General features: G+C 40.2%; 1 protein-coding gene and 1 pseudogene across 2 annotated transcripts in view; both read left to right on the plus strand.

Annotated features, from left to right (window-relative positions):
• SPRYD7 (SPRY domain containing 7) overlaps positions 1-15,235 on the plus strand; it is a 41,130-nt gene extending 25,895 nt beyond the window's left edge. Inside the window, exon 4 of one of the 2 annotated variants that reach the window (XM_006874147.1) lies at positions 14,934-15,235. In XM_006874147.1, coding sequence (XP_006874209.1) covers positions 14,934-15,031 — 98 coding nt within the window. In that variant the 3' untranslated portion in view covers positions 15,032-15,235. The remainder of the gene's footprint in view (positions 1-14,933) is intronic. The other variant, XM_006874146.1, reaches the window with a different exon arrangement.
• LOC102836794 lies at positions 12,976-13,372 on the plus strand (annotated as a pseudogene).
• Positions 15,236-15,622: the final 387 nt, after the last annotated feature.

The following is a 15,622-nucleotide window of genomic DNA, read 5'->3' on the forward strand; positions in this document are numbered from 1 at the left end:
CAATCAGCCCTTCCTCTTCTCTCTCTTCATCTCCAGGTCAACTGGAGATTATGGACCATGGTTGAACTCAGCCCATTTCTTCATCGATGCCCCTGCCCATCTTCCACTCACCAGTAGACCATTGTGGTCACCAACAGCTTAAATGCCTGCTCATGTGTTCCCTTTGAGCTTCAGTCTTAGAAGGTGGTTTGTCCTGAAGGAACTTGATTGCTTGTCTTGATTGCTTTCTGGCAAATAACTGGCTTATTCTTGTAGTAGCCTGTCATACTGCCATTTTTGTTTTCGTTTTTTCCTGATTATCTGTCTTTGAGGATGTGTGTTCTGTTGCTCTAGCTATTCCAGGCTGCTCTGCAGGTCCTTTCTAGTGGGAATGTCCCAACTCAGAAGATTCTGGAGGGGACTCAAGATTCCACCTAAGGTCCTATACATTGCAAAGGCTCCGTAAGAGGCCTATTTCAGTGGGCAAGTTCTAGAACCCCTTTTAAGTATTCCAGTCAGTTATAGGCTGAAGATAGGCTTACAAGTTTTCTGTAATCATGGTTCCCAACATTCCTTTCTATCCCACTCAAGTGTCTATTTTACAATAGTAGGCAAGGGAAACCAATATTGATAAGACAGTCAAGCATTTTAGTATTATATCCCCTCTTCAAGCTATACCTAGATCCCTGTGTCACAGAGCCCTGTTGTTCCAAGGTTGAGAATGCATCACTATTTATCTCTGTCCCATTTAGCCCATGCAAAACTGTCTCAGTGTTCTCCTATCTACCGTCTTCTTCAACCTCCTCCCACTTCTTGTATTGCCCTCCCCAACACCTGAACTATGATGTGTCTGCCCCCTACTCTGTGCTCTACTGTCGCCTCCCTCCCCCTCCTCCTAAACCCCAACCCGAACCCCACCGTTGCAGTTACCTTATATTCCATTAACTTTTTCCTCCATTTAAGATAGTCTGTTTTATCCTGTAGTCTACATGACCTTCTCACCACCTGGATCTCTGTTCCTCTGTGTTTACCTTCTTTCACATTGTAATTGTTTTGATCATAGACTGACCTCCCAGTTCCTCTGAAATTTGTTCTTTTCTCGACTTCTCCATTTGTCAGTTGAGTTCCGGGTGATGCTGCCACGTATGTCAATCTCTGGCTGTTGTCTGTTCTTGTTGGTTCTCAGTCCACACAACTCCCTTTAGGATGTTTTTCATCGCAGGGTTGGCTTTGGCAAAACCCCTTAGCTTCTGGTTATCCTGGAATGTTTTGATTATACCATCGTATTTGATTTGACAGCTTTGCTGGATAGAGGATTCTTGGGTGGCAGTTTTTTTCTTTCAGGGTTTTATTATGTCTCCCCATTGCCTTCTTGCCTGCATGGTTTCGGCTGAGAGATCCGAGCTGGCTGAGAGATGCGAGCTTAATCTGATATGCTTGCCTTTGTACGTTACACTTGTCTTTTCCCTAGTTGCTTTCAGGATTCTGCCCTTATCTTTGATTTTAGAGTGCTTGATTACTGTATGTCTTCGTGATTTTCTTTTAGGGTCTTTCCTTCCTAGGGTTCATTGAGCTTCTTGAATGCTTATCTTTTCACTTTTTGGTATGTTAGGGAAATTTTCTTCCAGAAGCTCTTCAACTAGCTCTTCTGTGGACTTGTGTGATTCTTCCTGTTCCAGAATGCCAATAATTAATTTATTCAACTTCATCTTCTCCAATCTGAATCTTAGACCTTCTTTAGATTGTTTTATCCTTTTTTCTGCTTGTTCTTCTGTCTTGGTAGTATTGAGAGATTTGTCTTCCAGCTCACTAGTTTGGCTTCCATCTCTTCAATTCTATTCCTTTGCCCTTTCAGTGTATTGTCCATTTCTGATATTTTATTATTAATCATTTGTACCTCTCTGTAGGTTTTGAATGGTTTCCAGTGCTGTATCTATCTTGTTTGATTGTTCCTATAGGACTTTCCTAACTTCTTCCTTATTTTTCTCAACTCCATTGTAAAGTGTTTTGATACATTTTATGATAATTTTTCTGAATTCCTTCTCAGGCATTTCCAAGGCCTTCCATCCTTCCAGGATGGAGTCCAAGTCTACCTCCAGCTCATTTGTCTCAGTCACTTATCTCGTTTCTCGACATGTGCTGATATAGTCATCTTTTTCTGTTTCTTGGGCATATTCAGTAGTTCACTGTAGCCATAATACTTAGATAAGTGTGTGTTTTGGTATTTTTATGCTTTCTGATTTCCTTCAGGTAGATGTGATCAGGAGATGGGCTTCCCTTTTCACTCTTATTACTCAACTCAGAGTAACTGTCATGGGTGTTGGCTGCCTACCTGGTACGGCAACGGTATTGGTTCTTGTCTGGATTATGGGATTTTATAGGGTGTGATTGTAGCTTAGCTATATGACAGCAATTGCTGTCTCTTTTTAGGTAATGTAGGGAGAGAAAGAGCCTCCTATAGTTAAAGAGGTGACCAAATAACAAAAAAGCAACAGCCAAAAGAGACAGATTGAATACTGTAGTCTATAATTGCAGAAAAGAGAGAAGAGAAAAAGAAAAAAAAATCTGTAGGCTAAATGAATATGATTTTAATGTCCTCTTTCACCTTCTTGCCTTCAAGGCTGCCAGAGAAATTTCAAGTTGCCACTTTTGGTTGTTATGACATACTTCAGGGTTTAATTTTCAGCCTTTTTCCTTTTTAGTCTGCCTGTCCCACTCCACATCCCCTGTTAAGGCCTTTTTCCTAGTGATAAACAGTTCAAGGCCAGCTGTGGCCATTTTGCATTGCCATTTGGTTTTAAGTGGTAACTGTTCTTTTAAATTTTGAGGACATTTGTACGTATGCGTAACAGAACCCTCTGGGGGAGGGTGTGGGAAGTCAAGTTGCTCAGGCACCCCCTCTAGTCACCAGAATGGAGGTGCACACACAGCTATAAGCCTCAGTTCCAAGATGCTCAGCTCTAGCTCTGTGGGTCAGCAAACCTAGCTCCTGCCCCCCATTAAGTGCCTGGAGGTACCACATTCTCTCTCTATAAGTGAGCCTTTACCCAGAGTCACTCAGCTTTCCTTACTCTGTGGACCAGGAAGCCCACCACTTTGTCTCATGCTCTGACTCTTGGTTCTGCTTCTGCCACTCCTCTGGTGTCACAGCTTACTCTCTAGGTCAAGGATGCTCAACATGTAGGGATCTCAGGGCCCCATGGACATGCTCCACACCTGGCTCTTCTTCCTTGTTGGCAGAGAGATACCCCTTTCTGTATCTTAGTTAGCTAGTTTTATACACTTTAGAGTTCCAAGTTTTTACAATAGCAATTAGCCCAGTTAACAGTAATTCACAGCTGAGTTATATCATCCTATCAGCATCTGCTCCCACATTGTCTTACCCAGACCAATCAGGAAAAATAGTTGTTTGTTGGAAGTTACAAAGATTATGGATAGGAAAGCCATATTGAGTCAATGATTCTGTTATTCATTTTGTCTGTTCTTGCACACAACCAACCTATAGAAAGAATAAAACTGCACAACCCTAAAGAAAGTGCCACTATAAAATTTTGATGCCAAGCCAAATATAAACTCTCAATATTTAGGGGAAATTCGTTCATCTCTCTAATTGGGTCTTGGAGTCCTGGTGTGGCGCTGTGGGTTAATGTGCTGGACTGAAAAGTTGGTTTGAACCACAAGGTTGGTGGTTCAAGCTCACCAGCTGCTCCTCAGGAACTCTATGCATAGTCACTACGGATCAGAAATGACTCGATGGCACTTAACAACGACAACAATTGGGTTTTGGAATCCCTGGGTATTGCAAATGATTAATTCACTCAGCCTCTTAACACAAAGACTGGAGGTTTGAGTCTACCTAGAGACTTCTTAGGCAAAAGGTCTGGAGGTCTTTGAAAACTCAGCCAAGGAAAACCCTATGGAGCACAGTTCTATTCTGACATACTTGGGGTCTCCATTAATAGGATACTCATTGGCAACTGGTATTTGATTTGTCTCATTCCACATTCCAAATCTTCATCATTCTGCTTATATTCCTCACATATTCTCTGCAGATGACCTTGCCTTGTGCTTTATAAAGAAACAAGCTACCAATAGTGATCTCCAGCTTTACTCTCTTGTCTGGATCAATTCCCATCTTGCCTGTTTCCTCTTGTTTAAAACTAACTTCTCTGCCTATAGCCTAGATTTCGAACTCCCTTAACTCTGGGACTAAACTCTTGCCAGTTCTATTATCTATTTCACATATCATCAACTGTACTCTGTTCAGTGCCTATAGATACTTTTAGTCTCCCTCTGCCTTCCAAACGCTCCCTTGAACTTGTATCTTTCACTATCCCTGTGCTTACCCTTCTCTAATATGACTGCAGTTTGTAGTAGAATAGTCTATATCCACTGTCTTTATTGTTACCGCTACTTCATTGAAACTGGCTTGGTTAAAGTTCTAGTGAGTTCATAAATGTTAAAGAACTAGTGAGTTCATAAATGCCATGAATGTCATTTTCTTTTCCATTTTTATAGAAATAGGTATTAAACATTATATGTGTAGCTAAGCAAATAGCTGTAAAGTGAACACCCATGTTACTACCACTGAGGTCAAGAAATAGAACCTTCTTAGTGACCCAAAGTACCCCTCCCGTTACAACTCCAACCATCTTTCACAACATAACCACTATCTTGACTTCAGTGCCAATTACTTGCTTTGATTTTAAGTTTTGGTCTGGGTTTTGTGTTGATTTTATTCAGCTGAGTCAAAATAATGACCGCTTTTCTCAACCCAGTAGTTTGCAAGCTCTTTTGTAATCCTTCCAGTTCACCTCTACCCATTGAACCCCCGACTTGGCATCCTTTTGTTACCGCAGATTTGTTTGCATTGTCTAGAATATTATGTAAACAGCATCACACAGTTTGTACTCAGCGAGAAAGACGAAGATCCTCAACAAGATGAATTGACACAATGACAGCAGCCGTGGGCTCAAACGTAGCAACAGTTGTGAGGATGGTGCAGGACTGGGCAGTGTTTTGTTCTGTTGTGCATAGGGTCTCTATGAATCAGAACCAACTTGACGGCACCTAACATCAACACTTTTCACTAGGCATGATATTTTTGAGGTTCATCCTTAATGTGGTATATAGTAAAGGTTTTGAGGTTCATCCTAGTATATGTTAGAAGTTTCTTCTTTTTTATGGCTGAATAATATTTCATTGTATAAATATACCACATTTTCTTTATCTGTTAATTAGGTGATGTTCTTCCACCTACCATTTACAGTCCAAATCCACCTAATCTAATCTAGGGTGGTCGGTCCAGTGATGAATTTTAAAAAGAGATGTCACAGAGCAGCTAATTTTTTATTATGGTCCTTCAATTCATACTGTTCCAGTCTGTGATATATGGTAAATTTTAGCCTCTATGCCTATCATTGGGGAGCACAGTAGCACCACGGGATAAGCACTAGACTGCTAGCCACAAGGTAAACAGTTCGAGTCCACCAACCCCTCCGCAGGAGAACGAGGAGGCTTTCAGTGTATACAGAGATACGCAGTACAGCCTCAGAAACCCTACGCAGTTTCACTGTGAGTCTGAGTTGACTCCACAGCACTTAGCAACAACAACAAGGAATAAGAATTAAGGTGGGGACTAAGCAGGAGGCTGGTGTGGCACTGCAGGTTAATGCGCTAGACTGCAAGGTCTATTTGAACTGCAAGGTAGCGGTTCAAACTCACCACTCGTTTCTCGGAAACCCTATGCAGAGTCTCTATGAGTCTGAACTGACTCGATGGCACTTAACAACAACAGCAACAAGCAGCAAGCATTAAGGTAGAACTCAGAATTAAGGCTGCCCCTCCTTACTAAAGGATGTGATGCAATTTTTGGTGGTATTATGAATATTGTTGCTATGAACATTTGCACGCACATCGTGTTATGGACATGTGTTTTCATTTCTCGTGGACCTAGGGCTGGAATTGTGAAGTCATTTTAATAAAAGTGTTTTTATGTTTGACTCTTTAAGAAACTGTAGGACAGTGGTAGTGGTGTGCTGTCGAGTCAGTTCTCACTCATAGCATCCCTGTACATGCCAAGACAGTAAATCTTTCCTGGAGCAGTGGCTGGTAGGTTTGAACTGCTAACCTTGAGTTTAGCAGTCCAATGCATAACCACTACATTATCAGCACTCCTTTTGTAGGGCAGTTATTGTTGGTTTTAAGTGTTATTGAGTCGGTCTGAGCCATAGCGATCCTGTATAGGGTTTCCAAGAAGTAACTGTTGAACTGCCGATCTTATGGTTCAAACCTTGTGATCCAGTGTTTTGTCCCACAGTACCACACCAGGACTCCTTTGTAGGGTAGTGTTGTTGTTAAGTGCCATCGAGTTGGTCCCAACCCATAATAACCCTGTATAGGGTTTCCTAAGCGTACTGGTGAGCTTGAATCACCGACCTTGTGGTTCAAACCAACTTTGCAGTCCAGCGCATTAACCCATAGTGCCAAACCAGGACTCCTTGTACGGCAGTAGTTACGTTTAATCCTCAACACTGGTTGTTTCTCTGTAACTTCACTGCCACCTTCCTGAAAGTTTATCTTTCCCTAACTTCTGCTCTGTCATTGTTTTGCAGTCTACCTTCCCAGTCACCTTTTTTGGCTCATCTGCCTTTATCTTAATGGTTGTTCCCCAAGCTTTCTTATTCGTAACTTCAACTACTACTTGTATATCTTTGACCAAATATAAATATGAAAACTAATGAATACCTCTGCCCTATGCCCAAATCCCATACTATGTATAATCATCTAGTTGACTATAGACTCCTCAAACTCAATATATCCATACAAATTCATCATCATCTTCCTCAGAGCTGCGCTGCTCTTCTGTGTGTGTGTATATATATATATATATATAGTTGTTAAGCGATGTGGAGTCAGTTCAAAACCATTGCAACACTTAACAGTGTTTCTGAGAAGCAGCTGGTGAGCAGGAAAAAGGTGAGGCTTTCTGCTCCACAAAGATTTACAGCCTTGGAAACCCTATATAGGGTTGCTATGAGTCCATGGCACCACCAGTCTGTCTTCGTTTAAATGTTAGCAAGGATGTGGGGAAAGTTGGTCTCTCATCATTGCTGATGGGAATATGAAATGGATAGTCAGTCTTGAAAAAATAGTTTGATAGTTTATTTAAAAATTAAATATTTGTGAGGAGGTCAGGTAGATTACAGGATACACTTGATGGTGTTGTTAGGTGCCATCGAGTCGATACCGACCCATAGCGACCTTATACACAGCAGAACGAAACACTGCCCTGCCTGATCCTGGGCCAACCTCACTACTGTTGCCACGCTTAAGTCCATTGATGCTGCCACTTGGCCAATCCATCTCACTGGGGGTCTTCCTCTTTTTCTCTGGCCCTCTACTTTACCAAATATGATATCCTTCTCCAGCAACTGGTCCCTTCTGACAATATGTCCGAAGTATGAGAGACAAAGTTTGGCCATCTTGGCCTCCAAGGAAAAATAAAAAACAATAACGGCAATATGACTGACTATTACAAGAACAAGTAAACTGTTCGCTTAGGAGACATCAAGGCAAGTGGTCGGGTCCCTTCAGAGCAAACCCACTTCCAAGACTAAGACTCAAGGGGAATACACAAGCAGGCATGTGGTCTTGCTGTTGTGTCTGGTGGTCACTGATCAGGTGAAGTGGGGGAAAAACAGCAATGAGGTTGTGAGCTAAGTCTGACCACATTCAATAGACTCCTGTGAACCCCGATGGAGACCTGGTTGGCCAGCAGTATGGCAAGACCCCGGGACTCCTGGGCCCAGAGGCAGTGACATGGCCACAGAGGACTAGAGCGGAGAGTGAAGTGTGAGTGAGGGGAGATGTACAAGAATATCCATACTTGCAGATAGTACCCACTTGACCTGGCTTCAATGGCTGGATGATCAGAACTCGACTAGAAGAAGAAAGAAGAGGAAAAAAAAGAGTAACCTGATACAACTTGATCAACTTTACCTATACTTATGGATGTAGTAGGTCAAAACAGGGAACAAATCTTTACAGCGAGGATCATTCCCACCCCCGCGGCACACAGGGTTGACAGGGATGGGCAACTTAAGACATTGGCTACCCAAAATGGGGGAGCTACAAAAGCAAGAAGTGACTGGCTTACAAGCTTTCAAGAGGGAACCTAGTTCCTGACGGGGCGGGGGAAGGTAGAGTCTCCACTGAATGGTTTCCAATCTGTTGGGATGGGGCTAATGAAAGCCTGGGGATAAGACTCTTGTGGTACAATAGTGAATAATTGCTATCAGAACTGACTGTGAAGGTTGGAAATGTAAAGGTAGATGTTTTGTAACAAAAGGAGGTAGTGACTGATTTTGCAGCCCAGGAGCTGAGGTCCCTGGAACCATCAAGTGAGAAGAGCTGAGTGTGGGACCCTATTCAGAGAGGCAGTGACTCCAGAAATGGAGGCAGAGATGAATTGTGAATTGAGGTGGACAGATGGAGTGGCTGGGGACACTAGACTCAGGGAGGGAGAGGATCTGCATGCTGACGGCCAGCGTGCAGGCCTGTGGGCTGTACCCTTTGGTTGTTTGATGATGCTTGTAGGGGATTGTAATTATTGCAATGAATGTAAAACTGATGTTCTCCCATGTAAACCCACATAATTCACAATAAAAACTTTTAAAAATTAAAAAAAAAAAAAAGCTTTTTGGAATTCCTGGTAAGCTAACCACCAGGTTTAACTGTGGAAGATGTACAAACACATTCTTGAAATATGTAAGATTTTCTTTCCTTTAAAATGAATGTGTATATTGTACAAGACCTGTAATCACGCTAAGTCTTTGGGAAAGGTAAGTCACTTCTGAGCTTTAGTGTTCTCAACTCACTAGCTTGTTAATAAGCATTTGCAAATCACCTAGTGTTCTTCTATTTATTGTTAAATTTATGCTATTATTTATCAGTATGTTACTATGTTATTCTTACCAATAATATGAGTAAGATACAAACTGTGCTGTCTCAAGTTTTCCTGTATGGCAGGTATCTGTTTTATTAACTTTCTATCTTCATGATACTGCCATGGCCTACCTCTTAACAAAATGTATTGTGTTCATGTTTGGATTCAAGAAAAATTTGCTTTTGCTTAAAAGAAATACATAAAAACTATCAAACTTTTACCCCTGAATTAAAAATTCTGATTCTCATATAAGTTACTGTATCATCAATTATATAAAGTAAGTGAATAAACATTTTGGCAAATAACAAAAAAATTAAATAATTATATGACTAACAGTCAGACTCTTGGGCATTGAAAATTTATGTTCACTTTTGTTGTTAAGTGCTGTTGAGTCAGTTCTGACTCAAAGCAACCCTGAGTAGGGTTTTCAAGGAGCTGCTGGTAAATTTAAACCACTGACTAGTTCTTCAAACCAACCTTGCAATCCAGTGCTTATCCTACAGCCCATACTCTTAGGGAGCTTCAGAAAGTTCATGGAAAAAATTCATGATCTTTTCATTCTATTTTTCTGTAAGCATTTTTTTTCTTCTAACTGTTTATTATGAATTGAGTGTAGATTTACAGAGCAGATCGTCAGTTTTAATGCAACAAATCATATACTTTGCTTCATTATAATGATTTCAATCTCCTCAATGTACATGCATTCCTCTTGTGTCTCCCATTACCTTCATCTTTCCTCTGCTAACCTCCCTCTTATTGTATACTGCCTGTCCCATGTTAACGTGTGTACCCTCTAGCGCATGAATAAGCTCCCCTTCACTTTCCCCACCATAACCATCATAGATTATTTCTTTTATCAAGAAAACCTTTTCTTCTTACAACATTGGTCTCATATAATAGTTCTCTTTTTTCTTTTTTGTAATTTGCTAATTTCACTCAGCATAATGTCCTTTAGTTCATCCATGTTAAGAGGTGTTTCACAGATTCATCATTTTTCTTCAGTGTTGCATAGTATTCTGTTGTGTGTTTGTACCAAAGTTTGTTTCATCCTTCTTCTGTTGATAGAGATTTAGGCTATCTCCATCTTTTTGATGTGTTTCTTATAGACAGCATATTGAAGGATCCTGTTTTCTTACCCATTCTGCTACTCTATGTCTCTTGACTGGTGCATTTAATCCATTTGCATTCATTGTAATTATTGATAGGTATTATTTGATTTCTGTCATTTCCTATGTATGTTTTTGTGGTGCTGTTGGTTTCTTTGTTCCACATAATTTTCTGCACTGAGTTAATTTTGTTTGTGAGTTTTCATTTTCAATGTCTGTTGCTAAATCTTTCTGATTTTCCTCTTTTTTATTTGATGTAAAGGTGGATTAATTTTCTTTGTGGTTATTCTGTAATTTATTAATTGTTTTCCTATTTAAGAGTCTGTTTTATCTTAAAATCTACTTAACTTCCTTTTATTTGGATGTTCTGTATCTGTGCTATTCCCTCTTTTTGCTTTGCAATTGACTTGATTATAAATTGATATCTCTCGTTCTCTATTTTCAATCTTGAAGGTTTGTTTTACTTTAAATACTTCTATATCTGGAGTCAGGCATGGTGCTGTGGGTTAATGTGCTGGACTGCAAAGTTGATTTGATCTACAAGGTCGGTGGTTCAAGCTCACCAATCGTTCCTAAGAAACCCTATACAGTGTCACTATGGTTCGGAATCAACTTAACAACAACAACAACGTATCTGGATTGAGTTCTGGGTGGTGGTGTCATGTATGGTAATCTCAGGTTGTTGTCTGCTGTTGGTTCTCAGTCCAAAGACCACCCTTTAAAACTTTTTTATACAGTTGGTCTGGTCATTACAAATTCCTTTAATTCCTGCTTATCTAGAAATGTCCTAATTTTACAGCTGTATTTTAGGGACAGCTTTGCTGGTTATATGCCTCTAGGTTGGCAATGTTTTTTGTTCAGAGTTTTGTATATGTCATCCCATTGCCTTCTTGCCTGTATGGTTTCTGCTGAGAAGTCAGAGCTTATCTTATTGGTTCTCCTTTATAGGCAACTTTTCATATTTTCTGAGCTGTTCTTAAGATTCTTTCCTTGTCTTTGGTTTTGGAAAGTTTGATTATGATATGTCTTTGTGATTTTCTTTTGGGATCTGTCCTTTTTGGGGTTTGTTCAGTTTCTTGTATGCTTATCTTATCATCTTTTTTCCTGAAGAGACAGTAAGAGACAATAAAAAGCACAGAGAAAGTTGTGGAAGAATTATTTGAAGAAAAGTTTCCTAACATCATGAAAGACAAGAAGATGAGTATATAAGCAGCTGAATGAACCCCAACCAGGAACAGAAAGAAAGAAAACTAAAAGCAAGAATAGAATGACTAAAATCCAAGGGAATGGAATGAGAAGAAGAAAGAATGAACAAACAAAAACAAAAGGACCAACTCCCTCCTTTCCACAGAAACATTGCAACTGTTGGATCTGGAGAGGAGAGAAAACTCTGGAGGCCTCCTGTAAGCTAAAGCGCTCATGAGGTGGTTGTGGGAGGGATGTGACAGCAAAGTTCCTGAAAATAGTTTGTGGAGGCCCTTGATGGAGCTGGTTTCAGTGTCTGTTACTACCACGGGGCAGCTGGGGGCAGGTTGACTAGTTAAATGCTGGTCTGGTGGTTCTGCTGGTTCTGTAGGTCTAGTGCTAGTCCTGTCTGAATCCAGGCACAAAAGCCCCAGCCAACCCCTGCCTCATACTGATGTGGCTCCCAATTTCATGGCTTCAAACTTCTGGAGAGCAGGGTCTTTGCTGGGAGTGCTTAAAGGTCAGAGCTGGCCACACCTTTAGTCACTAGGGAATCGTCAGAACAAAGAAGAACCACACCTTTCCCATCTTGGGTGTGTATCTACTCTTCTGGGCCACCCTCTATTGCCAAAGCTGCTCACACAATGGTTGTACCACTCTGGCCTGCCATTCAGCAATTAGTCTCCCTCTCTTGCCATCCCTGCTCAACTTCTCCTAGCAAGCACTCAGTCCACTTCTGTAACCTTTTCTCTGCAGTTCAGGGCTCCCAAATTTTCATCTTTGTCTGTTTCATTTGATTTCTCATACCTTTATTGTAGAGGGTCCTTGTAGACTGTCTGCCTAGTCCACCATCTTGCTGGAAGTCTCTTCTGCAAACTTTTTGAAACCCCTTAGTATAAACCCTGTATATTATTGTTCGTAGTAACTTTATTTAAATAGTCTAAAACTGGAAATAACTCAAGTGTCCTTCAAAGGGCAAATAGTTAAATAAACTGTGATCATCCATCAATGAAACACTGCTCAGCTGTAACAAGGAATGAACAACATCTTAAATGGACCTCAAAGGTACTCTGCTGAGTGAAAAAAGCTAATATTAGAAGGCTACATACTGGTTGCTTCCATTTATATAGCATTATTGAATGAACAGAATTATAGAGATAAGAGGTTAGGCTACCAGAGGATATAGTTGATGGGGAAAATATGGTAGGGCTCAACTACAAAGTATTTTCTTGGTGGGAATAGAATAGCACTGTGCCTTGATTATGCTGGTGGCTTACATATCTATGTTGTTGTTAAGTGTCGTCAAGTCAGTTCTGACTCATAGTGACCCTGTATATGGTTTCCTAGGAGTGACTGGTGAGTTTGAACCGCTGACCTTACAGTCCAGTGCATTAAGTTGCAGTGCCACAGCAGAACTCCATATCTATACAGGGAATTAATTTATATAGGGGATAAAATTGCCTAGAACATACATACACACAAATGAGTATATGTGAAAGCTGGTAAAACTAGAATAAAGCCTGTAGTTGCATAACAGATTATATCAGTACCAGTTTCTTGGTTTTCTGTAATTGCTGTGGATGATACCATCCGGGGAAGCTGGATGAGAAGGGTACAAGAGAAGTTTTCTTGTGTGTGTAACTTGCTATGGATACAGTTTTACAAAAGAAAATACTTTTTTAAAAGTAATACAGCTACGCCAAGCTCTCCCGCCAGACCCTCTCAGATCGCTCAGCACATCCGCTGTCCGCACCCACCATGGCTACCGTTCAGCAGCTGGTAGGAAGATGGTGTCTGGTAGACAGCAAAGGCTTTGATGAATACATGAAGGAAATAGGAGTGGGCATGGCTCTGCGCAAAATGGGTGCAATGGACAAACCTGATTGTATCATCACTACTGATGGTAAAACCCTCACCATCAAAACGGAAAGCACTTTGAAAACACAGTTTTCTTGTAACCTGGGAGAAAAGTTTGAAGAAACTACAGCTAATGGCAGAAAAATTCAGACTGTCTGCAACTTTACAGATGGTGCCTTGGGTCAACAACAGGAGTGGGATGGGAAGGAGAGCACGAAAACTGGAAAATGGGAAATTAATTGTGGAATGTGTTATGAACAATGTCACCTGTACTCGGACCTACGAAAAAGTAGAATAAAAATTCCATCTTTACTTTGAATAGGAATTAGCTGTGAGAATGAACAAGCTCAGTTCAATGAGCAAATCTCCACACTGCTTTGTTTTTTTGTTTTTTCAATTATTTCTCACACAGACATTTACATGCAATTGTTGGTTTAATTAGGATCATCCCTTTGATTAGTAAATAAATGTGTTTGTGCTAAAAAAAAAAAAAGTAATACAGCTAATTGTAGAAAATACAGCTAGGCAAATAAGAAAATTTATTCATATTCACATGTTAAAAATTCATCATACTCAAAGCAATGGAAGCATAAAGCTTATTCTGAGCAGTTACTCTCTCTATATATAGGAGGACCATTCTGATTACAGCAAAAGCAAAGGAGTAGAAGCTAGGTACAATGAATTTATAAGGAAGGGGGTGGTATTTATGTGCTGTGGAGTCAATTCTGACTCATAGCAACCCTGTACAGGGTTTTCGAGACTACATCTTAATGGGAGCAGAAAGCCTCATCTCTCTCCCGCGGAATCGCTGGTAGTTTTGAATTTCTGACCTTGAGGTTAGCAGCCTAACTCATAACCACTATGCTACCTGAGCTCCTTTTATAAGAAAGGTGTTGGTGATTCTGTGCCGTGGAGTTGGTTCTGACTCATAGTGACCATGTATAGGGTTTCCGAGGCTGTAAATCTTTATGGGAGCAGAAAGCCTTATTTTTCTCCCACAGAACAGCTGGAGATCTTGAGATTAGCATCCCAACTCATAACCACTATGCTACCAGAGCACCTTTTAAAAGGAAGTTGTTGTTGTTGTTAAGTGCCGTCGAGTCGGTTCAGACCCATAGCGACCCTGTACAGGGTTTCCGAGTCTGTAAATCTTTGCGGGAGCAGAAAGCCTCATCTTTCTCCTGTGGAGTGGCTGGTAGTTTTGAACTGCTGACCTTAAGGTTTGCAGCCCTTCCTTTATAAGGAAGAGGAGGGCAAAATATGGATCAACTATTGGCTAACTTTAATATGATTGATTGAATCTGCTGCCCTCTCTCTTTTGCTGAGATCAATTGATAATCAAGTCTTAAACTGGTCTCTGGCTCCCTGCTCAGCTATAGCTTTTGAAATTCAAATTTAGTAAGCCTGGCTTCTAACAGGAAAGAAAAGATTATTAACTTTGGGTGAAAGAAGAGCTATTGGAAGAATTAATTTTGGTCAGAAATTTCTTTATAGTGACTATTGGATATTGTAGGTAAGAAAACACCTTAATCAAAGAAAGATGTTTATTAATTTTTCTCTTTGCCATATACTATCTAAAGATAGTTATTAATAATATGTTGTATGAGGGAGCTTCAAAATACTTGTGGAAAATAGAATGAAAAGGAAATGGATTTTTTTCCACAAAACTTTCTGAAGTCCCCTTATATATCCTTCAAGTATTTTTGATAGATTTTGTTATTTTACTGTGATTATTTTCCCAAAACATCTGTTTATTGTTTTTATCTGCTGGTATTATGGAAACATAGCTTATTTTATAATTCTGTATTCACTGAAATTAAGGTCTTTGCTTCTAATTCCTTTCTTGTTCTGTTCTCTAGTTGACGACAGTGCAATTCTGGATTGCCAGTTCAGTGAATTTTATCACACGCCTCCACCTGGTTTTGAAAAAATATTATTTGAACAGCAGATCTTCTGAATTTTTTTTTAAACTTGTATTTCTGCACTGTTAAAAGTGTTTACCATTTAATAAAGCTTTACCTGAGCTATAGATGAAAATATATTCTTCAAAATATGCTTATTGATGTTGTCTAAAGAACCAGTATATGCAGTATACTACAAATAAGTTGTGATTTAAATATGTGATGTGAATATCAGTATTGGGGCAGTTTATTTAATTCTTTTTTTGTTGTTTTTTAAGTTTATTTTTTTGAGGTTTACGTGGGAGAATATCAGCTTTACACTCATCCTATTGTATTTTGTCTCATTGCAATGATTACAACCCCCTCCATGCATCATCATGTACCCCAAAGGGTACACCATACCGGCCCACCCACACCCACCCCTAGCTGCCAGCACACAGCCCTTCGCCCTCCCTGAGTCCAGTGTCCCCAGCCGCTCCATCTGTGCATGTCATCTTCTCTGTCTTCATCCCTGGCGTCACTGCCTCTCTGGGTAGGGTCCCGTTCTCCGTTCTTCTCATTTGATGGTCCCAGGGACCTCCACTCCCGGGCTGCAAAATCAATCACTCTCCTCCTTTTGAGTTATTTAATTCTTATTTAATTAAATT

Source organism: Chrysochloris asiatica, unplaced genomic scaffold (genome assembly GCF_000296735.1).
Source record: "Chrysochloris asiatica unplaced genomic scaffold, ChrAsi1.0 scaffold00263, whole genome shotgun sequence".
Lineage (NCBI taxonomy): Eukaryota > Metazoa > Chordata > Mammalia > Afrosoricida > Chrysochloridae > Chrysochloris > Chrysochloris asiatica.